This window comes from Gambusia affinis, linkage group LG20, assembly GCF_019740435.1.
Source record: "Gambusia affinis linkage group LG20, SWU_Gaff_1.0, whole genome shotgun sequence".
Classification (NCBI taxonomy): Eukaryota; Metazoa; Chordata; class Actinopteri; order Cyprinodontiformes; family Poeciliidae; genus Gambusia; species Gambusia affinis.
Window position 1 is genome coordinate 18,344,930 of NC_057887.1, and position 19,420 is coordinate 18,364,349.

A 19,420-nucleotide genomic window follows, 5' to 3' on the forward strand; every position below is an offset into this window, starting at 1 on the left:
AAATTGACTGCCAGTTTTTTATTGAACTATAATTTACTACTTTGATGGTTTATTACATTAAATCATAAAGAGTTCATTTGAATTTTGTGGTTATAAAGTCAAGGGACTGTGGACTCTGAAATGTCTTGAGTACAAATGAAGGTCAGGATCATTTAGCAGCTTGTAATCTGTGCAAAAGATGGCCAAAAACCAACATTTGGAATTGCATTGCAGAACATTTCTGCACAACTAAATCTGGGAAGCCCTCATTGTTCCAGAATGAACTAGAGTCTCATTTTGAAGCCTTGCGGTGGTGTTATTTAGGTCAAGAGTTTAAAGATCAACCTGATCTACCCGCAGTTCAAATCTCAGTTGTTTATTTATTTATTTTTTTTAAATAGAAAATGCATTTCAGTCAAAGTCAATAAATGTAAACTCAAAAGAGTTCAGGTCAGCTGTGGTTTGGCAAAGCTAGACTTATAATAGTGTTTCATTCATGTAAGTTAGATTTTGGATTATTCAGAAATCAGGGACTTTTATTTATTTTTGTGGACAATATGGTCAACTCTGCACTTGCAACACTGTACATCATCAGTGCAGTAGGTCCAAAATGCAAAAACAAAATCCTTAGAAAATGTGAATATTATTAAAATTTCAAGCTTTTAATCATTTAAGGTTTTACACATTTAAGAAACACTTTTGTTTATTTCTAACATGAATTTTCCTCAAAAGTTGATCTTTTTTTGATTAGTTTCATTTCCATTCGGGTCATCTCCCTTTTACCTCGTCTTGACCCGCTCTTGTGCCTGGACTCTGTCCTCCGATCTTCTGTCTTCACTTTGACCTCAAGCCGACTGTGGATGATCTACATGCTGACAAACTGCTTTGGATGACGCCTCTGACTTCAGGACTTCTGCAGCAATGGCAAATTGTCATCGAGTTGGCCAAGACTACATCATCGTCGTGTCCTTCAAGCTCACCGTCCTTCCCTAATGACTGCCACTTCCTTTAATTTAATTGAAGACGGTCTCAGTTTGTATAACCAGTTCCTCTCGCTGGATTGTTTCCTTTTGAAACAAACCGAAATATCCAAACTATTCTGAAAGCTTTTTAAACTACTGTGATAACCTGTTAAAGGGTTAGCATTTTAGTTGCTAAATTGCCTCATTTTTAAATTTATGCCTGTTTAAATTAAACAGAATTAGTAGATAAAGCAATCTAAACAAAGAACTGCAGAGTGTGTCATGCTTTCATTCCGATTTTTTTTTCAAATCTGATTTTTTTGCCGTGGTCGTTCACACTTTCTTTTACTGCCGTTATTTTGATTAACATGTTTTATTTGCATTATTTATATTTTTTGTTATTACGACTCTTATTTTGAAAGGTTAAATTAGTGGAATCCAGCATGTTGCTAGGGAACCAAAAAAAAAGAAGACGCTGCTGTATGAAAGCGTAACTTTCACAAGTGGCTGTAAGGGTCATTTAAGTTAAGAATTTATTTAATTATCTCATTTCTACCTCGAAGGAAAGGGTCAGCCAGCGAGGTATGTTTATATGTATTTATGTAATTTTTTATGTCTTTATTATCGTTATTGACACCGTCTCATTTAAATTTATTTTGTATTTTAGTTGGTGGTGTTATGTCAGTGGGACTAAGTGAAATTGTAAGAAGAACAAGTTCAAAAATCGACATTAAAGCTGACTGTACACCAGCAGTTTAACGAACTCTTCATCGCCGTTAAGAACAAGAAGAGGTGGAAGTGACACTTTCAAATCTATTGACTTGTATATGTTCTCCTGTGTGAACTGCAAACGACCCGAAAGTGTCCCGCATGCGCAGTAGAGGGCGCACTGACGTCACACATCGAGAGTGTGCTGTGTTTTGCCAACCGCCATAAAGACGAAGAAGTAGTGCTCAGTGTTTGCAGAAGTAAATATGGATGCTAACTGTGGAGCATAGCTTATGATTTTGAAGTACTTGTCCAAAGGGAGGCAGTATATTAACAACTTAATCCTCATTATAGTCCGCCAGGGTTGTTGTTTTTTTGCCGCTTGCGCGTATCAGGACGCAGAATAGGGACGTTTGTAGAGTATCAGTGGCGTTCAGATCGATGAATGCGACCTGACTGTTCTGGTTCAGATTTGAATCGGATATCCAAGTGGCCTGGGTCGCGTTTGAAAAGAATCCGACCTGTGTTGTTCAGACTGTCATGAAAAGATCAGACACAGGACGAACTAAGGCAAGAAGAATCGGAATTGGGTCACTGCTGTGTGAACCAAGCCTAAAATGACCAACTGACTCAACACCAAGTGAATTGAAAAGCATCTTTTACCCACTTAAGTCATGCTTGGGTTTGGTTAACTGTTTGCCCTCAGAAACTTCAAACTTGAGAGATGATTACACAACAAAGGGGAACCTACCTATCTAAGCAGCTATTTAAATGGGCTTTTTGTTTGTTTTTACTTAAATCAACTTAAGTAAAAACAAGTATGGAGGTGAAGAGATGAGTTTGAATTAAGTGAAGGTTTTTGAAAGTGCAAGTGTTGCATAGTGTAAAAGAAGCAAACCAGCCCTGGTGTTTTCTGTGAGCAGAAATGTTCTTTCTTTAATTAACATGAATTTGAAGCCTGTATACTTGCTGTGTCCCCCAATACTCAAAGAAATCTTTAAATAAAAATGTTTTAACAGAAAGTATACATTTCAAATGAGTAAGCAGAAAAAAAGTAACAAATAATCAAATCCTGAATTTTTAACTGTAGGTTAACTGGGTAAAAATACTAATAATAAAACACAATATCTATTTAGTAACTCGCAAAGATTGCTCAAGAAATTAAAAATTTTAGATTTTATAATGTGCCATTATTATGGAGGCTCTTAAATGAAGAGATTTGGTTCTTGTTTCAGCTCTTTCTTCTTTAAATGACAATGAAATTAAAGAATTTCGCAAATATTTGAACCATTTTGCAGTTTTGTTCATCTCAGTTACAAAGCACACAGAAGAAACAGCGTCTGATAATGAATGGCTTTATCTTCCTGTTACAATGATACATTTACACATTGTATTACAGCCCTAGATTAAACGTGCAGCAGACAGCAAGCAGCACAATATGAAAAGGGTAGCACATCATCGGAACAGAGTGAAAACAACATATTTTATTTAGCGTGTCACTAAAACATTGCTGCGCTGGACTCGATATGCTACCCTGAAAGTGTCGGGTGTCAAGATTTTCTCCTGATTATTTCTTTGCACATCAAGTACATACAACTTAATTATTGCAAAAAAGCTACAGGAAGCAGCTAAATTATTCTAAGCTGGTGAATTCTTAGGAATCGTAGCATCAGACAAAGGTAGACTGGGATCTTAGGAGCATTCGTAAGATTTGATCACAAAGAATTTCAGGTTTGTTTTGTAGCTATGATGATTTAGCCTTTATTTTATTAGTCACTAACACTTTTTAATAATTAGATTTACTATTGTGAGAATGCAACAAAAAAAACCAAAACATTTTTATATATGAAACATGTACAGTTGAAACCAGAACTTTTCATACAATATAAAAACACGATCTGTTTTGTGACTGACATTAAAGGAAACTATTTCTTTAGGATTATTTAAAAATGGGTTGAATTTGCTAAATGCCAGAATAATGAGAAATTTATCACTTGTTCAAAGCCAAACATAGAAAAAATGTCTTAATATTTGGCAGCCCACAATATAATGCTACCATCTCAAAACTTCCTAATTTTTCCTCTAAATGTAACATAAAATTGTCCAAACGTAATTTATTCATGTTCCTTTTGATGTAACGGCTTCTTCTTCACTGAGCGGCCTTTTAGTCAGAGCAGAACTCGTTTCACAGTTAATAATCACAGCCAAGATCTACTGAAGGTCATGTGAGGTCACACATCTCCTCTGTGACATAAAACCTGATCGGAAACATGGGTTGACATTTCCACCAATCTGTTTCTGTTTCGGTAAACTATTGCTTTGTTTCGGTTTTTGTAAAGTTTAAAATTTTTTTCCTTGCATATCATTGTTTAAACAGATAAAAATAGTGCTTTCCTTTCAGGCATCTGGAAATTGCAGCCAAGTATGAACCAAACTTCTTAAAGTTCAAATTTGTTTTCTTGATTTTCATTTTTTGGGGAATTTCCCCAAGATGTCACAACCAAAAGCAGTTTAAACGCTTCGTTTCTTACAGAGTGTAGACAGCTGACTTTAATGAAAAATATAAATAAAATAAATTGATTTTCTCATTAATTTGGCGTTTTGCAAATAGAAATTATTTCGGTAATCTCGAATGACTGAAAACAGAAAACATTTAGTCTGCTTTAATGTCAGACAGTAAAAAAAAAAAGTTCATGTTTTACATACACTGCATGTAAAAATCTGATTCCAACTCTATTATTATTATTATCATCTTTGCTTATTTTCTGTCTCTTCTCCCTGAGAAATTGAACACATTAAAGGACATTTTTAATACTTTCTTTAAGGCTACAAACCAATCAGGCATAACATTATGACTACCGATCAGCAAAATATCACTCAATACACTTGAGCTGGGATATTTGAATCCACTCATTTAGATCAACGTTGATCTGTAGGGATCAGTTTCGATCAGTAAAGACCATTTATTGATCATAATGTTATGGCTGATCAGTGATAATATTGTCATGGTTTAATAAGTTTTTTAAAATGAATCAGCACACAAATATTCCACTGCATGGTGTCAAATGACAGCTGTATGATAAGGAAAGTAATACGTTAACATCAACCAACCATCCTGTTATTTATTCAATCTAAAACCTGATGGGATTTGAAAGAACCAACATTCTGCAATACTGTTTTAAACAAGGGGGGAAATTATGTCAAAAAGGCCTCATTTAGTCTGATTTCAAACATATTAAAATATTAAAAACAGATATATTCTATTAGTATTTACTAGTACTAGTAGTACTAGTATTTCTTGCTAATCAAGGAGATTGATCGGGTTATTTGTTGAGGAAATTAAACAAATATTGTAAAAAAAAACAAAAAAAAAAAAAACCAAAACACTCCAACATTATTCCTATCAAAAGTTTTTTGCACCCCTGTTAGAGATGTGTAAAAAGCCTTTGAATGCGTTTTAATGAAATTTTAGTTTTTCAACAAAATCCCTAGTGCAATGATACTCATTTCAGTTCACTCCACAGTTTTTAAATGTTAGTTTTTTAGGATTTAGGTCTGAATTTCTATAATTACCATTTAAAGGGCTCATTTTGTGTCTGGTGAAACATTGATCTGATTTCTAATTAAAAATGTAAATTATATTCTAAAACATGCATAATGTCATGCACTCTAATAAGGTAGCCTTGGCGTTTAGGTGAGACACAGGCCCACAGCATGATTATTCTCCACCTTACTCAACAGGTTTGTTTCACATCAGATCCAAAAAGACTGAAGGTGAAATTTTTTAATGGTTGCCATAGAGACTTGGTGACTCCATGACGACACCCTTGATTATACGTGTGTATATATATATATTTTATACTTTAAACTATGGAGATTTTTTTCCCACACCAGCTCCATCTGGAATGTTTTTTTCCCCCCAAAAGTCTTGAGAAAAAGACTCATTTATTCATCTTTAAATTTGTGGGGCAGAAACTGACTTTTCCCATCCAATGGTTGAGATTTGATGACGTCAAGAAGCCACTCTTTGCTACAGTTTTCTAACCAGCAGGTTTTGCACATTTTGTTCTTCCCTTGCCTTCCTCCTCCCTGCATGTTGTGCCAAGACTCCTCATCCGGCGCTGATGCCTTCTGCTTGTTTTCAGTCCCTTCGCCTCCCCAGCTTTGCATTTAAATTCATAATGTTGGTCATGTGTTTAATTTTCTATTTAAGCTCATGTGTATTTGCTGCTATTGTTGTTTTTTTCTTGTGTATTGAAGGGGATTAGTTTAACTCTAATACTCGTTTTACCAGTTTCCAACAATATCCAGAAAGGAAGTTTACTCTTTTTCTGATAGGAGCGTCAAAATAAGATGAACTGATGATTCGCTGGCATAATAAGAGAAGCGAAAGGAGTTAAGACGCTCATCACCTAATGACATGTTGAGAGACAGAGATTAGTGATAAAGTTATTAATGGTTGCCATAGAGACAACCATCTTTTCCATTTTGAAAGATACAAATTATATTGCGGCTATATTCTCGTGATTAATAAAAACTTCTTGTAGCCTGGCCCTTGTACTACATTATTCAGCTCACAGAACATATGATGGGAATAAAAGCCTCTTTTTGAAAATATTTTATGTCATTTGTAATTTTTTTGCAGAAAAAAAAAGATTTTATGAACTTTTATTTCTAAGCATTAGTGGCCTTCCCCTACCCAACATGGAAGTTTTTTAAAGTTTCAGTGTGAGATTATGCCTCCATTACAAGAGATTAATTTAATTTCAGGATTTTTTAAAATAATAATTTGAATTATTATTTAAATATATGTTTAAAAAAATAATTTAACATTATTGTTTACTCTAAAAATAAAAAAGGATTTTTTCACATCCCTACAGGGGTATCAATAATTGTGTAGGCTTTATATAATACCTGGAAATATATCTAAACTTTGTACTTTGCCTTATATTGTTTCATGGGGGGAATAGATGGAGTGAATTTCTTCAGCGTTCCTGTTGTGTTTCACGCTGGTGTAGATTACTGCTGTAAAAATCAATCCCCAGATTAAGTTTCTGGTACCGCGCCTGAGTATCTGCAACGTTATCCCTGCAACGTTAAACCGCCACGATCTTTATCCCTCGCTACATCCAACGCGTGTAACCATTGTCAAACCTCCAACAAGGCGTTGAAGCTGGATAAACCTCACCTGCTGTCAGAAAGTCAGTATTTTCATAAAAAACTGCTTTTACTCTTGAGGTTATTAAAGCTGCAGTATGTAACTTTTACAAGAATATGTTTTTTCCATATTTACTAAAGCTGTCACCACATCGTGATGAGGCTGATAATCCTCCCTAAGCTGCTATTGCGGTCTGCAAAAACAACCAATCAGAGCCAGGAGGCGGGTCTTATCGCTGTCAATCAACCTCATGTATGCTGCTCAACATGCTAATGGTGGAAATCACCATTTATCTGTCATTGGTGGCTATGCTAACTAGCTTTAGCATTGGTGGAAAGCTATATGAACCAGCTATAGCTTAGCAAAGAGAAAGCAGTTTCTTATTACAAGAGTGATTGACAGCGCTAAGAGCCTCCTCCAATTTCTGATTGGTTGTTTCTTACTTCTGTAGTTAGTACAGGGAGAAGGCAAAAGAGCTACATTTTTCACTTGTCTATCTTCTATTATATTGTCCCGACATGATGATTTTAACAAATATGTAGAAAACAAATTTCTTTCCTAAATGTTACACACTGTAGCTTTAAATCAGGAGCATCCGGTTTCCCTTTATTCTAAAATTTTAAAAAGCTAAAACAAAACGTAAAAAGTGAATTTTTTGATTACTGATCATGTGAAGAAACTTTCTCTAAATTTGCTGCAAATTGCAAATGTTTTCTCACCTTTCCTGTTTTCCCTAACACTTAAAAAGAAAAAAAAAAACAGAAAAAGTCATCTCTCCTTCATTATTTTTGCTAGATAGTCCTCTATATCCGCCCCGGTGACCCAGGGAACTATGTTTGCTTTTATCTTGGTGGATTCTGACTGCTGCATCTCCATCATCAGCTTATGCATGGGGTAGTCCCTCCTGGCGAAGGCGGTATCCTGGGGTCCCAGGGCCCGAGTGGGGCACACGTCGTTGGACCCGTCGCCGGCATAAAACACCCTCTGGAAGCCGACGCCACCTCGCTCCTTCTCCCGGCTCGCCACGTACTCGTGGAGGATCACCTGCTTGCACATGTTGTCGGGGCAACGCGGGCAGGAGTGCGAGTGGAACGGGTGGAGCACGAGTCGGCCGCTGTCGTCAAAGTGGGAGGGATTCGTGAAGACCCTCCGGAAGAGGTGACCCAGCCTGTTGTGCTCCAGCCACGTCTCAATGAATTTGGTGTTGGCATCGGAGACCACCACCAGCTCAAAGTCCTGCTGGTGGCTCTGCTGGAAGCGGAAGAGGTCCAGCATGCCCGGATTGGGCGGGATCTTCTGCACTGCTGACAGCAGGGCGTCCTTGGTAATGCCCTGATCTGCCAAGTAGGCCATTATCTTTCCTGAGAACTCATGGTAGTGCCCCTCCCGGTAGCTGTCTAGGAGCCACCTGGGAAGCTGCTGGTTTGGCAAGAGATTCACCGCAGTGTCGTCGCTGTTCTCGCTGATGATCGTCTCATCGAAGTCGAAGAACATCAGAAAGCGAGCGTTGTTCGTTGTTGACGAAGATGACATCTTTGGTGGTCCTCCCCTGGGAAACAAAGATAGTCTGTTTTTGTTTCTTGTCATGTCTTTATTAATGACACAGAATGCAAACCAGCCTTTTGAATCACACTGTACCAAAAATACCAAATAATTAGGCTACAAACTGCATGGGATGTTTTCTGCTGGGTATTTATTTATTAGAAATGTTCATTCCATTTTTTTTTTAACAAAATCAATCTTACTTAAATTAGTCAGCTTAATTCTGGAGCTCCTTTTAGAATAGGGCTTCTGTCATTTTAAATCCACATAATCCCCGCCCCCTGACTAAACGTTTACCCTCACAAGTGAAAATGGCTACAAACACATGCGCAATTATACAACCTTCCATCTTTGAAAAGGATTAGTGGAGTCTCTTGCATCACTAGCAAGAATGCAGCAAGTGGTTTCTGAACGGTAAGTCAACAACAACACAGTTGTCTTTTCCATTATAGACGGCGTAAAGTGGTAAAACCAACTGACCAGACGTTCTGGAACTCTCTGCTGAGGTTGCTAGGTAACAGGGCTGGGCTTGGCTGGGGTTGCTAGGTAACGACGCAGTGCCCATCGAACATGGCAAGAATTGGTAAGTTTTTGAAATTTCAGGACACAAAGGTGTAAGACCTGTAAGCAGTGACGTGCGGTCAGGGGAGGCAGGTGAGGCAGTGCCTCACCAGCCATCATAGAAAGAAAGAAAATCTATAATCATAAAGTAATTTAAATTGTTATATTCATCCTGTGGTTTGTACTAAAAAATATTTATTTTTCATTTAGCTTCACCAATTTCGATTTTTATTTGTTCAAAATCGCTGAATTTTCTTATTTTCCCATTCAAATGCTTGGAAGCGATGCCGGTGAGGCAGCAGCGAGCTCTGCCTCACCTTGGATTGCGCAACCCCTGGCTCTGCGCTGGCTGCTAAGCGGAGAGAGCATGTTGCTGTACGGCGTCAATAAAATGGTTTAAACAAATTTAATATGTGAACTTATTTCCAATAATTTAGCTTATGTATATAATGTACAGTGCTTTTTGTCACCAACTGTGTTTGTGTAACGTGTTTCGTGTAATGAGCGATTATAAACGGCAGAGAACAGGTTCGAGGTGAGGCAGGCAGTTCTCTTGCCTCATGGCAGGGGGCGCTCAAGATCCCAGACGTTCGTCTTGTTCACTCCTCAACTGCCGAGTAAGTGACAGCGAGCTAGGCTAAACGATTCGGGAAGCAAGTCAAGTGCAGCGATAGATTATAATAGAGATAGTGATTTTTTGTTTTGTTTTTTAAGGAAATGTGTGTTTTGTGAGCTACAGTTTGTATGTGTAAGGATGCAGAAGTGAAACATAACCTGTAAACTGCTGTCAATGCATCTATTTGCAAATCTGATTCTGATGACGTCAGTGCCTCACCAGCTATGAACCTCACCGCACGTCACTGCCTGTAAGATCCTCACACCTTTGGGTAAGTGAGATCTTGCTAATGTATTTTATTCCACGAGCATGACTGCAGGCCTGAACTCTAATCTGATATTGCAAAACATCTGCTTTTTATTGTGTTTATCTTATCAAATATAAACGAATTACAATATCCTGTTGCGGTGTGTAAAACCATGTAACTTTCAGGACAATGTCTGTGACATAGAGATAATTTAATCTCTCCTGTGTGTGGTGCTATGCCCTTATTAAGCAGCAAGAATTGGAGGAAGGAGAAAAGGAACAAAAAGACGAAAGAAAGGAGGAAGGAACACATAGACGTACGTCAGCAAGGGAAGAAAAATACAAAGAAGGAACAATATTAAGGACACAGAACAGAGGACAACGAAATGTTATTAGGATAAAATAAAAAGGAAAGAAAAATATTGTAGGAGAGAAGTGAGTGAAGGACAAACAAGAAATAGGCATTTATTGTATCACTTATCATTTATTGTGAAAAATTCCTTATGATACAAATTCAGATTTATTGTTGTCTCTGTAAGTTTCAGTTAATGACAAATAAAAACAGACTAAAATGGTATTTTTACTATTTCTTCCACAAGAACATCAATAAATATAGGAAAATTCAAAAACATGATTAAATGTTGTGTCTTTAACTAAGTGGGATCCTGCAGAATCTCATTTTTCAAATGGGAACGTCACAGAGATACAGTTCCTTAAAAAAGACGTGATAACTGGTTCTTATCGTCACATTTGTCGTTATCACAAAAGCATCGCAAAATACTGTGATAAAATTCAAAATCAGTATCGCAAGGAAGAAAGAAAGAAACAAATAAAAAGAAAAAGGAAATGAAAAAAAAACAGAAAAAGAGAACAAAAACAAATTAAGAAAAAAGAAAAAGGTAGAAAAAGAAACAAAGAAAGGAAAAAAGAATGAAAGGAAAGAAAAGTGAGAAAAAAAAGAATCAAGGAATGAAAGAAAAAGTAAAATTAACATAGAAAGGAAAGAAAGAAGAAAATACAACACAGCATGAAGGAACGACATGAGAAAGAAAGTGATGGATGGATAGAGGGAGGGAGGAAAGAAAAAAGGAATTACACTTTTAATTTAAGTTTTAAATTAACGTCTTGTGTCTTTCTACAATCGCACAGAGAAAGTGACTCTTTCCACCACAGATATTTCAACATGTCATTACAGGTGACCGCTGCATAACGACTGCATTCCTCTGTAATGAGATGGATTTGAACAATTACTTCCTCTGCTTTGACACATCAAAAATGTCAGGAAAAATACCAGAAACTACCAGAGTTTACAAAACAAACAAATGTAAAGCTTTAACTTAATATGCATTTTATTTGTTTTTATAAAAACATAAATCGGGTTGCTGAGTCAACTTTAATAGCCTCAACCTGTCAGACGTACAGAAACAAGAAATGATTTAAATGGAACCAGTTTGACAGTAGATTAAATGTTAATTAATGACGCGTCCTAAAGAAAATATGAGAAGCAGAGTTAGCCGCTAAGCCGTCACATAAATTGATATTTTTGTATTTGTATTCTGTTTTCTCTACACTGTAATGTTATTTTTTTACTTGCGTTACTCTTGTTTTGTCCGCTTTGACAGCTTAGATTATCTGGTCTGTTAGATCAGAGGTGTCCAAACTGTGGCCCGAGGTCCCTTTGTGACCATTGGATTCATTTTGTGTGGTCCTTGACTGCAACTCAAGAATAGCACAAATTATGCCCTCTGACACTTTCTGCAAATTTTTTAGGATGATGTTTTCCTTAGCAGGTTCATGTCTTCTTAAACTGAAAAGGATAAGTACAACATATTTTTTTAAGTTAGCTCCCCCCGCCCCCCATTTTATTTTTATCTTATAGGTCATGTTACAAATATCTCAAACACAGACTTGGGCACACCCATCTGTTATATTTAGATAAATACCGCAAAGTTTGTAGAGGAAAAGTCTTATCTTCTTTCCTGGGAATAAACTATAAACTGGAAAGTAATAAGCCCAGAAAGTTAAACAATTCTAAACCTCAAGGGAAATGTAAAATATTACATCTTTTACGTATTGTTGTGTAAAGAAGTCACAATAATATTTGGGAGGTTTTTATAGTGGAGGCCCCTGAATATTTTCATCTTGGGGATTTTGGCCCTTTGGAGACTTTAATCTCATATTTTTAAAGCAACCAGAAACACATTTTGGCTTCTGCAGTAAAAGTTTCTCATCATGGAGGAGGCCAAATCCCTTCAGGATAGTAATGTTACATCAGTTGATTGAATAACTGACCCTCCACATCTTCTCACAGTGGGGGTCAAAGTTCAGCCCTTTTCTATAATTTGCACCTAAAACTCAAATAATGCCTGATAAGCGAGACAATAACTGATAAGAAACGTGGACTTCAGACCACTTTGCAGATTAGGGTTTTGACAAATTCAAAAATGAGAGCCTAGTTTATATCAGTCTAATCAGTTATATCACTGATTAGATTGCCTTCACATAAAGGAAATTAGCTCCGCAGCAAATAATCAAACTGATCAAAGTCACACACACACGCACACGCACGCACGCACAGGGTGCATGCAACTCGCCAGCGCGGTGTCATTACATCAGAGCTGCTCACTAACCCAGAATGCCGGGTAATCTGCAACAAGATGTGCCGACTGCTGCAGCTGCATTATTAACGCAACCAATTCAAACTCTCCAACTAAGCCGGCTAAATTTAAACCCACAGCGCTATTCCTGAATAACAGACTGAAAGTCAACTGTGCTGCTCCGCCAGGAGTCACGTCACTCCCGCTACAGTGGACAGTGATACACAATTAAAATACTGTTTTTAAAAAAATAAAATTGGACGTACCGGTGAAGGTGGTGGTGAATAGCAGGTTTAGCAGCCGGGCTCCCGCAAATGCATCCCGGTGACGCGGCAAGATTTTTTTTTTTAAAAAGGAGACTCCCGCAGCAGAGGAGGATTTACCTATTTAAAGCTGCCGGTGTCAAGTAAGATGGCGTGAATGCTACTTCCGGTACGGAGTTTCAAAATAAAAGCAACTATGTGATCGTTTTGCTCAGAACTTGGCTTCTTTTTTTAATCAAAATATACGAATTAATTGACATTAATTGAATAGCTGGAAAAAATCGTCAAAGAGAAAGCATTATAAAACTATACAAGACGTGTATTTGTATTTTATTAAACAATTAATTGTTTTATTTTGTAGTACTGTATAGCCATTGTTGCTTCATCCGGTATAATTTTATACATTTCAGATTCCTTCACAGGGTACACCGTGTACAGATAGGAGTTATTGCAAATATTACACAAATATATATTTCTGTTGTAGGAGAACGACCCACAATGACATTCTCAAGGTTTACGAAAGTAAAAGTTGTAATCACTGCATCATAATATTTATTTAAATATATAAATAAATAATCTGTTTGCTTTTACTTCAACAGAAAAGCAACAATTACTCACTGAATGAATGAGCATATTAAATGTTTTTTAAAGAAATTTTATTTTAATCATTTCTATACCATTAGTTTTTCTAGTGTATTACTGTATTGATTTTGAATTATTATTACAGTGATATAGACTTACGCAAAATACTTGATAAATTTCATGGTTTTCAAGTGATCTATTTTACAGTTTCTAAAATATAATTTATATAAACATTAATTTTTTTTCTTGCTGTTTTAAAACTCTCCTAAATATTGATTTTTGACAATAGGAGTTGGTTTGTTGTTTATGCACTGCAAAAGTTGAACTATATATAAGTTTAAATAAAGGGGATTTAAGGGACTTCTGCTTGTTTCCTTTCTGGCAAATAATTTTTTCTCACTAAGAGTGTCTATGTTGGAATATTTTTCTTATTTTAAATGTTTTTGTACTTAATTATCACAGTAATATATTAAAGCTTGATATTAAGAAAATATTACTTATGAGTAAATATATAGAAACTACAATATCGATAGCTACCCAGCAAATGTCCAGTCTAGAACTTAAAAACTTTTATTTCAAGCACACACACACAAAACTAACGTAACTGCATTTCTTCAGATAATTAACACAGACATTGTCCAGATGGAATCCCTTTGTGTTATTGTCAATGAAACATCAGAAAACATGATCTTATACACTTGTACAGTTGACAGAGTGTATTGTAAATTGACATTTAATATTTAAATAGTTGACATGTAACTCTAGCAATTTCAAAATTAGTTTATTATTACACATCCAGACAACTCCTGGTATGTTTCCATCCACTATGGACCTTCCTTAATTTGATCTTCCATGGTCAGATGACTAACTCAATCAAAAGCAAGATGTTATGAAGACATAACATCTGGGTAATGACCCACGCATTATTTTTCCATTCCATTGCTTATTTATTTCTTCTTCTTTTTTCAGTTTTTTAGGTTTGCAACACAGTTTTGCTCAATATGTGCATTTTAAATATACAATTGAATTACAATAAAGTCTGTCTATTTCTATGTCTTGCCCAGACTTTTGAAGGAATACATCATGGGAGTTTTAACTGCTAGTTTTCTAACTTCTGTTTTCTGCCAGCTTAGCTTTTTTTTCTGCTTCCATTCGTTTTCAAGCTGCTTATGCAAATATTTGCAGAGAGATATTAAATACATCTTACAATAACAATTTAAGACAGGTTATGAATATGAACATGAAAATAGGGGGAAGGGGAAGGGAGGATTAGGGAGGTTTATATGCTAAAGAATTTCATACCTCTGACCGTGATGTCATGAGATAGAGCAGATGTTAATGACTCATTGTAATTCTTTATCACTGCCCTGTACTGTTCTTGGTGAGTCTGAAGGAAACCCCCTCCTGTTCTTTAGCAGGATGAACAATCTGCTTCCTCTCCCCCCATTCTTTGTACTTGGTCTAAAAGATGGCTGTCCCAGTCATCTGAACGACTTGCCTCCTGTCTTTGTACTCAACCAGAAAGACACCTATCTCCTGCTCTTCCATGGGATAATTAGACCATAGCTCCGATTGTTTCTACTCAACCAGAAAGACACCTTTCTCCTGCTCTTCCATGGGATAATTAGACCATAGCTCCGATTGTTTCTACTCAACCAGAAAGACACCTTTCTCCTGCTCTTTAGTGATGTAAAATGAGTTGCTACCTTAGCTCTGATTGTTTGTACTCAGTCTGAAAGTCAATGTTTTAGTAGCAGAGTTAATTTAATCTTATATAAGGATTTTTTTTAAATTGTCATTTCAGATTTAACAATAAACTTAATAATAAAACATGTAAGTATAACTTTAGATGTACCCGAAAATATAAAAGCAGAGTTAGTTCTTACAGTTTGTACTGGCAGTATTTATTGAAATATTTACTACAATTAGTATTATTTATTTAGATTTGATGTTTTGATGTGTGCACTTGGATTTTTATAGATTTATTGAGTGATGGACTGTGTAAATATTTATCAAATTGAATGGCCAAAGGGGTTTTAGTTTTTTTAGTTTGTTTTGTTTTGATGTTTGTTGCATAAATTCAAATATATGCTACATATCAACCAATAATTCAATCAGTGAATCTATGTTTTTTTCTTAAATACCCCCTCCAATGGAGAATTACTTACATATTCTGACAACTAGCCCAACTTATAATAACATTGACTAAGTTTGCTATTGGTACACTTTACCTAAAAAAAACAAACAAAAAAGAACATACTCACTACACAACCATGCTCCAACATGGTGAATTGTTTTGTTACCTTTAAAATTATTTGCAGCTTTTGCTCCTTGGTCCTAATGATGCTGTCTGTTCACTAATGTTCACTAACAAATACAATACACTTCTTGTTGCTCATAAGCTTCCATTACTAAAGCTTATAAATGACCAATGCGAATCATCCGAATGCGTTAAAAAAGATCATATCAGTCAGATTACCGTAAGTAAAATATCACCAAACTCAAAACAATCAAAAATATTATCTTCTTTAACAGGTATTTTCTCCTTTTCAGGGACTCTGAACTGTATGAATGGAATGATTGAAATACACTATGAAAATATTTAAATAGCAGAATCCTGATAATAAACTTCATCTGTGAACGGCATGATCAGATTACGTCTAGACACAAAATAATCGATAGTAAATTAATAATCATACTATGGAAATGTCTAACAAGATCTGAACAAACAAGAAACTTGACTACCTCAAGGGATTTCTCACATTGGAGAATAAACTGTCTGACTTTCTAAAGCCGACTAAATTTAACTTTACCAAATTTTTGCCTTAGAGCAAACAGGTTCTGAGTTTGAAGCGTGGATCAGATGCCTCCCCGGGGGGGAGAGGACGCAGATTGGGTAGACCACTAAAGAGCAGGCGATAGGTGTCTTTCAGACTGAGTACAGACAATTGGAGGTAAGGTAGCAAGTCTAATTATCCCACGGAAGAGCAGGAGATAGGTGTCTTTCTGGTTGAGTACAGACAATTGGAGGTAAGATAGCAAGTCATTCAGACCACTAGGACAGCCATCTTTTAGACCAAGTACAAAGAATGGGGGGAGAGGAAGTAGATTATTTATCCCACTAAAGAGCAGGAGAAAGGTTTCTTTCAGACTCACTAAGAACAGTACAGGGCAGTGATAAAGAATTACAATAAGTCATAAACATCTGCTCTATCTCATGACATCAATAGTTACAACCTGTCAGAGGTGTCAAATTCATTAACATAATGAATTTACTCGTTTACTCATCAGTGACCAAAAGATCACACGAGATTTCTGTCTGGACAGGAAGCTGAACTGCGATGATCACTTGATCCAGATGCAAAAAATAGTCTGAAATCGCCCTTTATTGAAGTTTCACAAATCAGATAAAGGTTTTACAAATCACAAACATGGTTTTAAATATTCTGCTATTAGTTGAGACTAATCTAGTTCATGTTCAAAGTGTATAGGTATTGTATTTTTATTATTATTATTAAAAAAAAAAAAAAAAACTAGAGTAGATTAAAAATTAGGTAATAAAAAATTAGGTGGAATTGCCCTTTAGCCTTTTCCCGAATCGGAAGCTGGAATCTTCCGGTCACCTTCGTTTACTCATCGGTGACCAAACGATCACACGAGATTTCTGTCAGGACCGGAAGCTGAACAGCGATGATTACTCAAAATATGAACACATGCAGGAGTCAGATGTGAATGGAATCAAAAAAATTATGGATTTGCTCCTATAAAACACCCAAATCACGCGTGAAAAACAAAAACACGCATGTCCTTAGTAAATAAAGTTCAAATAAAGACAGTGATCCAAGAGGAAAACAATATTTTAACATTTAAAGCAGCCATCACGTTTGTTTGGACATGAGGACACCTGCTGGTGGCATGAAGGTACAAGATGGATGCTTGTTTTTATTGTCATTATTTTTTACTTTTCACTTTGGATGTATTTATCAGAAAACTCTTAGATATTCAAGATTTATATTTAAACATACCGTGAATAAACTGCGTGGCAATGAGTTTAGAAAACCTACCTCACTTAGAGACAATCTTTACATTGTTTCGACAGAAGCGGTCAACCTTCGTTGCTATGGAAACTGAACGTGTTTATGTTTAACATTAACTTTGTTTATACGTAAGTTACATATTTGAATAAAATGCTAGATTTTAGATCAACATGTTAATTTCCATCTGTAGTTTGACAAACATAAAAACATCTAAATGTGCAGTTACAATTATAAAATAAAAGTTAATAAAAGTTTAAATATAAAAACATAAAAAAAAGAATTAAATAATTAACATCGGAACCTCCTGTTACTAAAATGAACTGTTCGTATATCCCAGATTATTTCCCTGGTGTCACAAAACCTGACTTTTATTCCTTGATATTACTGTTTATTTTACAACCAATAGGTTATTTGTAAATGATTTACCTGCTCAAGTCTAAACTACAATGATGTTTTCCTGATTAATAAGGTTCAACGAAAGTTCAGCGCTCATATAGGATTGTTTGAATAAACCAGCGGGATATTTCTGGGCTCCATAAACTCTAAGTTGTGTAGAAATTCCTTTAAAGGTTATTATAACTGATGACTGTGATATGTCTCTTCCTTCAGTGGATTGTTTTCTTAAGGAATGTAAATTATTTACATGAGCTTGACCCCAACTCTTCTGATTAGTTTTATGGTGTTAGTCTCTAAAATGTTTTAATGGGTCTCAATATTGTTTTAAATTTCCAAATACAGTCGCTTTTGCTCTAAAAAACACAATGGTTTATGGCTGAAATGGTTGGAAATTAGGAATGTTCTTTTTCATTCTTCTTGGTGCACTAGTCGCTTCACAGAGTCGTTCAAATTATTATCAGCCACCCATAATTACCAAAATTACAAGAAATATGTGTCATGAATAATACATGAGTTTCACTTTCTGAAATGAACTTTTTCACAATATTAAAATTATTATTACGTCTATTTTCTCGAACTTTTGGAATAAAAGTGTGGAATAACCCATTTTACTCCAATTTTAACGAGAATAAAGTACCGTAAAGAGCATGTAAGGCCTGTTTGAACTCCACACTATTATTTTGACAGGTTATGTTATTTTTCTGTTAATGATCAACTTACTTTACATTTCTCTCACTGAAATAGCATCATTATTTAACTGCTGGTTCTGCTACTACTTCAACTGGTGAAATATTTGTCATGTAGAAACAAAATGTCCACCCTAAAAATGATTAATGCTGTCGAGGATTTTTGATTTTTTATCCTTTTGAGCAAACCTGTATTTCCTCCAACTACCACCAGGGGGAGCTCGTGCAACAGAAAGCTTCTAACTTTCTAACTTCTGCCGAAGTAAGAAAGTAAACAATGATTTATTTAAACAAATAATTACACAAATGCTCTGGATACAAACATCCCTATGCATTTGTGAGTCAGTTTAGTCATTTACAGGGTGAAAAATTGAGAATCCGCTCAATTTTTCACCCTATAAAATAATTAATTAAAACAATTAATTGTTTTTAATTACAATTAAAAACTGTAATTTATTACAGTTTTTAATGCCAGTAGTAAAACAGAGAATATTAAAAAACTTGTAATGTTCGGTGCTCAACAATAAAAGATCAAATCTCACGCAAGAAATAAATAAAATTATGGCAAATGTGTAATAAATGAAGCTACTTGCGAGTCACTGAAATATATATTTATTCAATATATTTGTTCATTTTCAACAAAAACAACTGATTAATTTACAAAATAGAGGAGTTTATAATCATACAGTAAGAAGTACAAAGAAGTATTAGGGGTAAAAATTGAAATAATAATAATATTATGAGAATAGTTGTCATAATAATATGAGAATAAGGTAATGTTTCGAAAATAAAATAGTAGAGTCATAATATTACGAGAATAAAGTCTAACAAATACAAGGAGAACGTTAAGTATGAGAAAGTAAAATAGTAAGAAGAACAAAGTCATAATATTACAAGAATAAAGTCATAATACAAATATAAAGTAATATTAGAATAAAGTCAAAATAATGAGGCAAAAAGTCGTATTACGAGAATAAAAAGTCATAATATTAAGACTTTATGCTCATATTATTTAAACTTTAATCTCGTAATTTTATCTTTTCTTAGTCTGGTCTTAATTCTCTGCCGTAATGCCCAATTCTGAGTA

General features: G+C 35.3%; 1 protein-coding gene across 3 annotated transcripts; it reads right to left on the reverse strand.

Moving 5' to 3' along the window:
- Positions 1 to 4,674: 4,674 nt before the first annotated feature.
- LOC122823649 (probable phosphatase phospho1) lies at positions 4,675 to 17,343 on the reverse strand. Of its 3 annotated transcripts, none has more exons than XM_044103498.1 (2): positions 17,279 to 17,343; positions 4,675 to 8,356 (listed from the first exon to the last, which is right to left on the reverse strand). In XM_044103498.1, the coding sequence occupies exon 2, from the start codon at positions 8,338 to 8,340 to the stop codon at positions 7,576 to 7,578; it is 765 nt and encodes a 254-aa protein (XP_043959433.1). In that variant the 5' UTR covers positions 8,341 to 8,356; positions 17,279 to 17,343; the 3' UTR covers positions 4,675 to 7,575. The 3 variants fall into 3 exon arrangements, with proteins under 3 accessions (XP_043959433.1, XP_043959432.1, XP_043959434.1); XM_044103497.1 differs by lacking the exon at positions 17,279 to 17,343 and adding an exon at positions 12,636 to 12,777; XM_044103499.1 differs by lacking the exon at positions 17,279 to 17,343 and adding an exon at positions 11,363 to 11,522.
- Between the last annotated feature and the right edge of the window lie 2,077 nt (positions 17,344 to 19,420).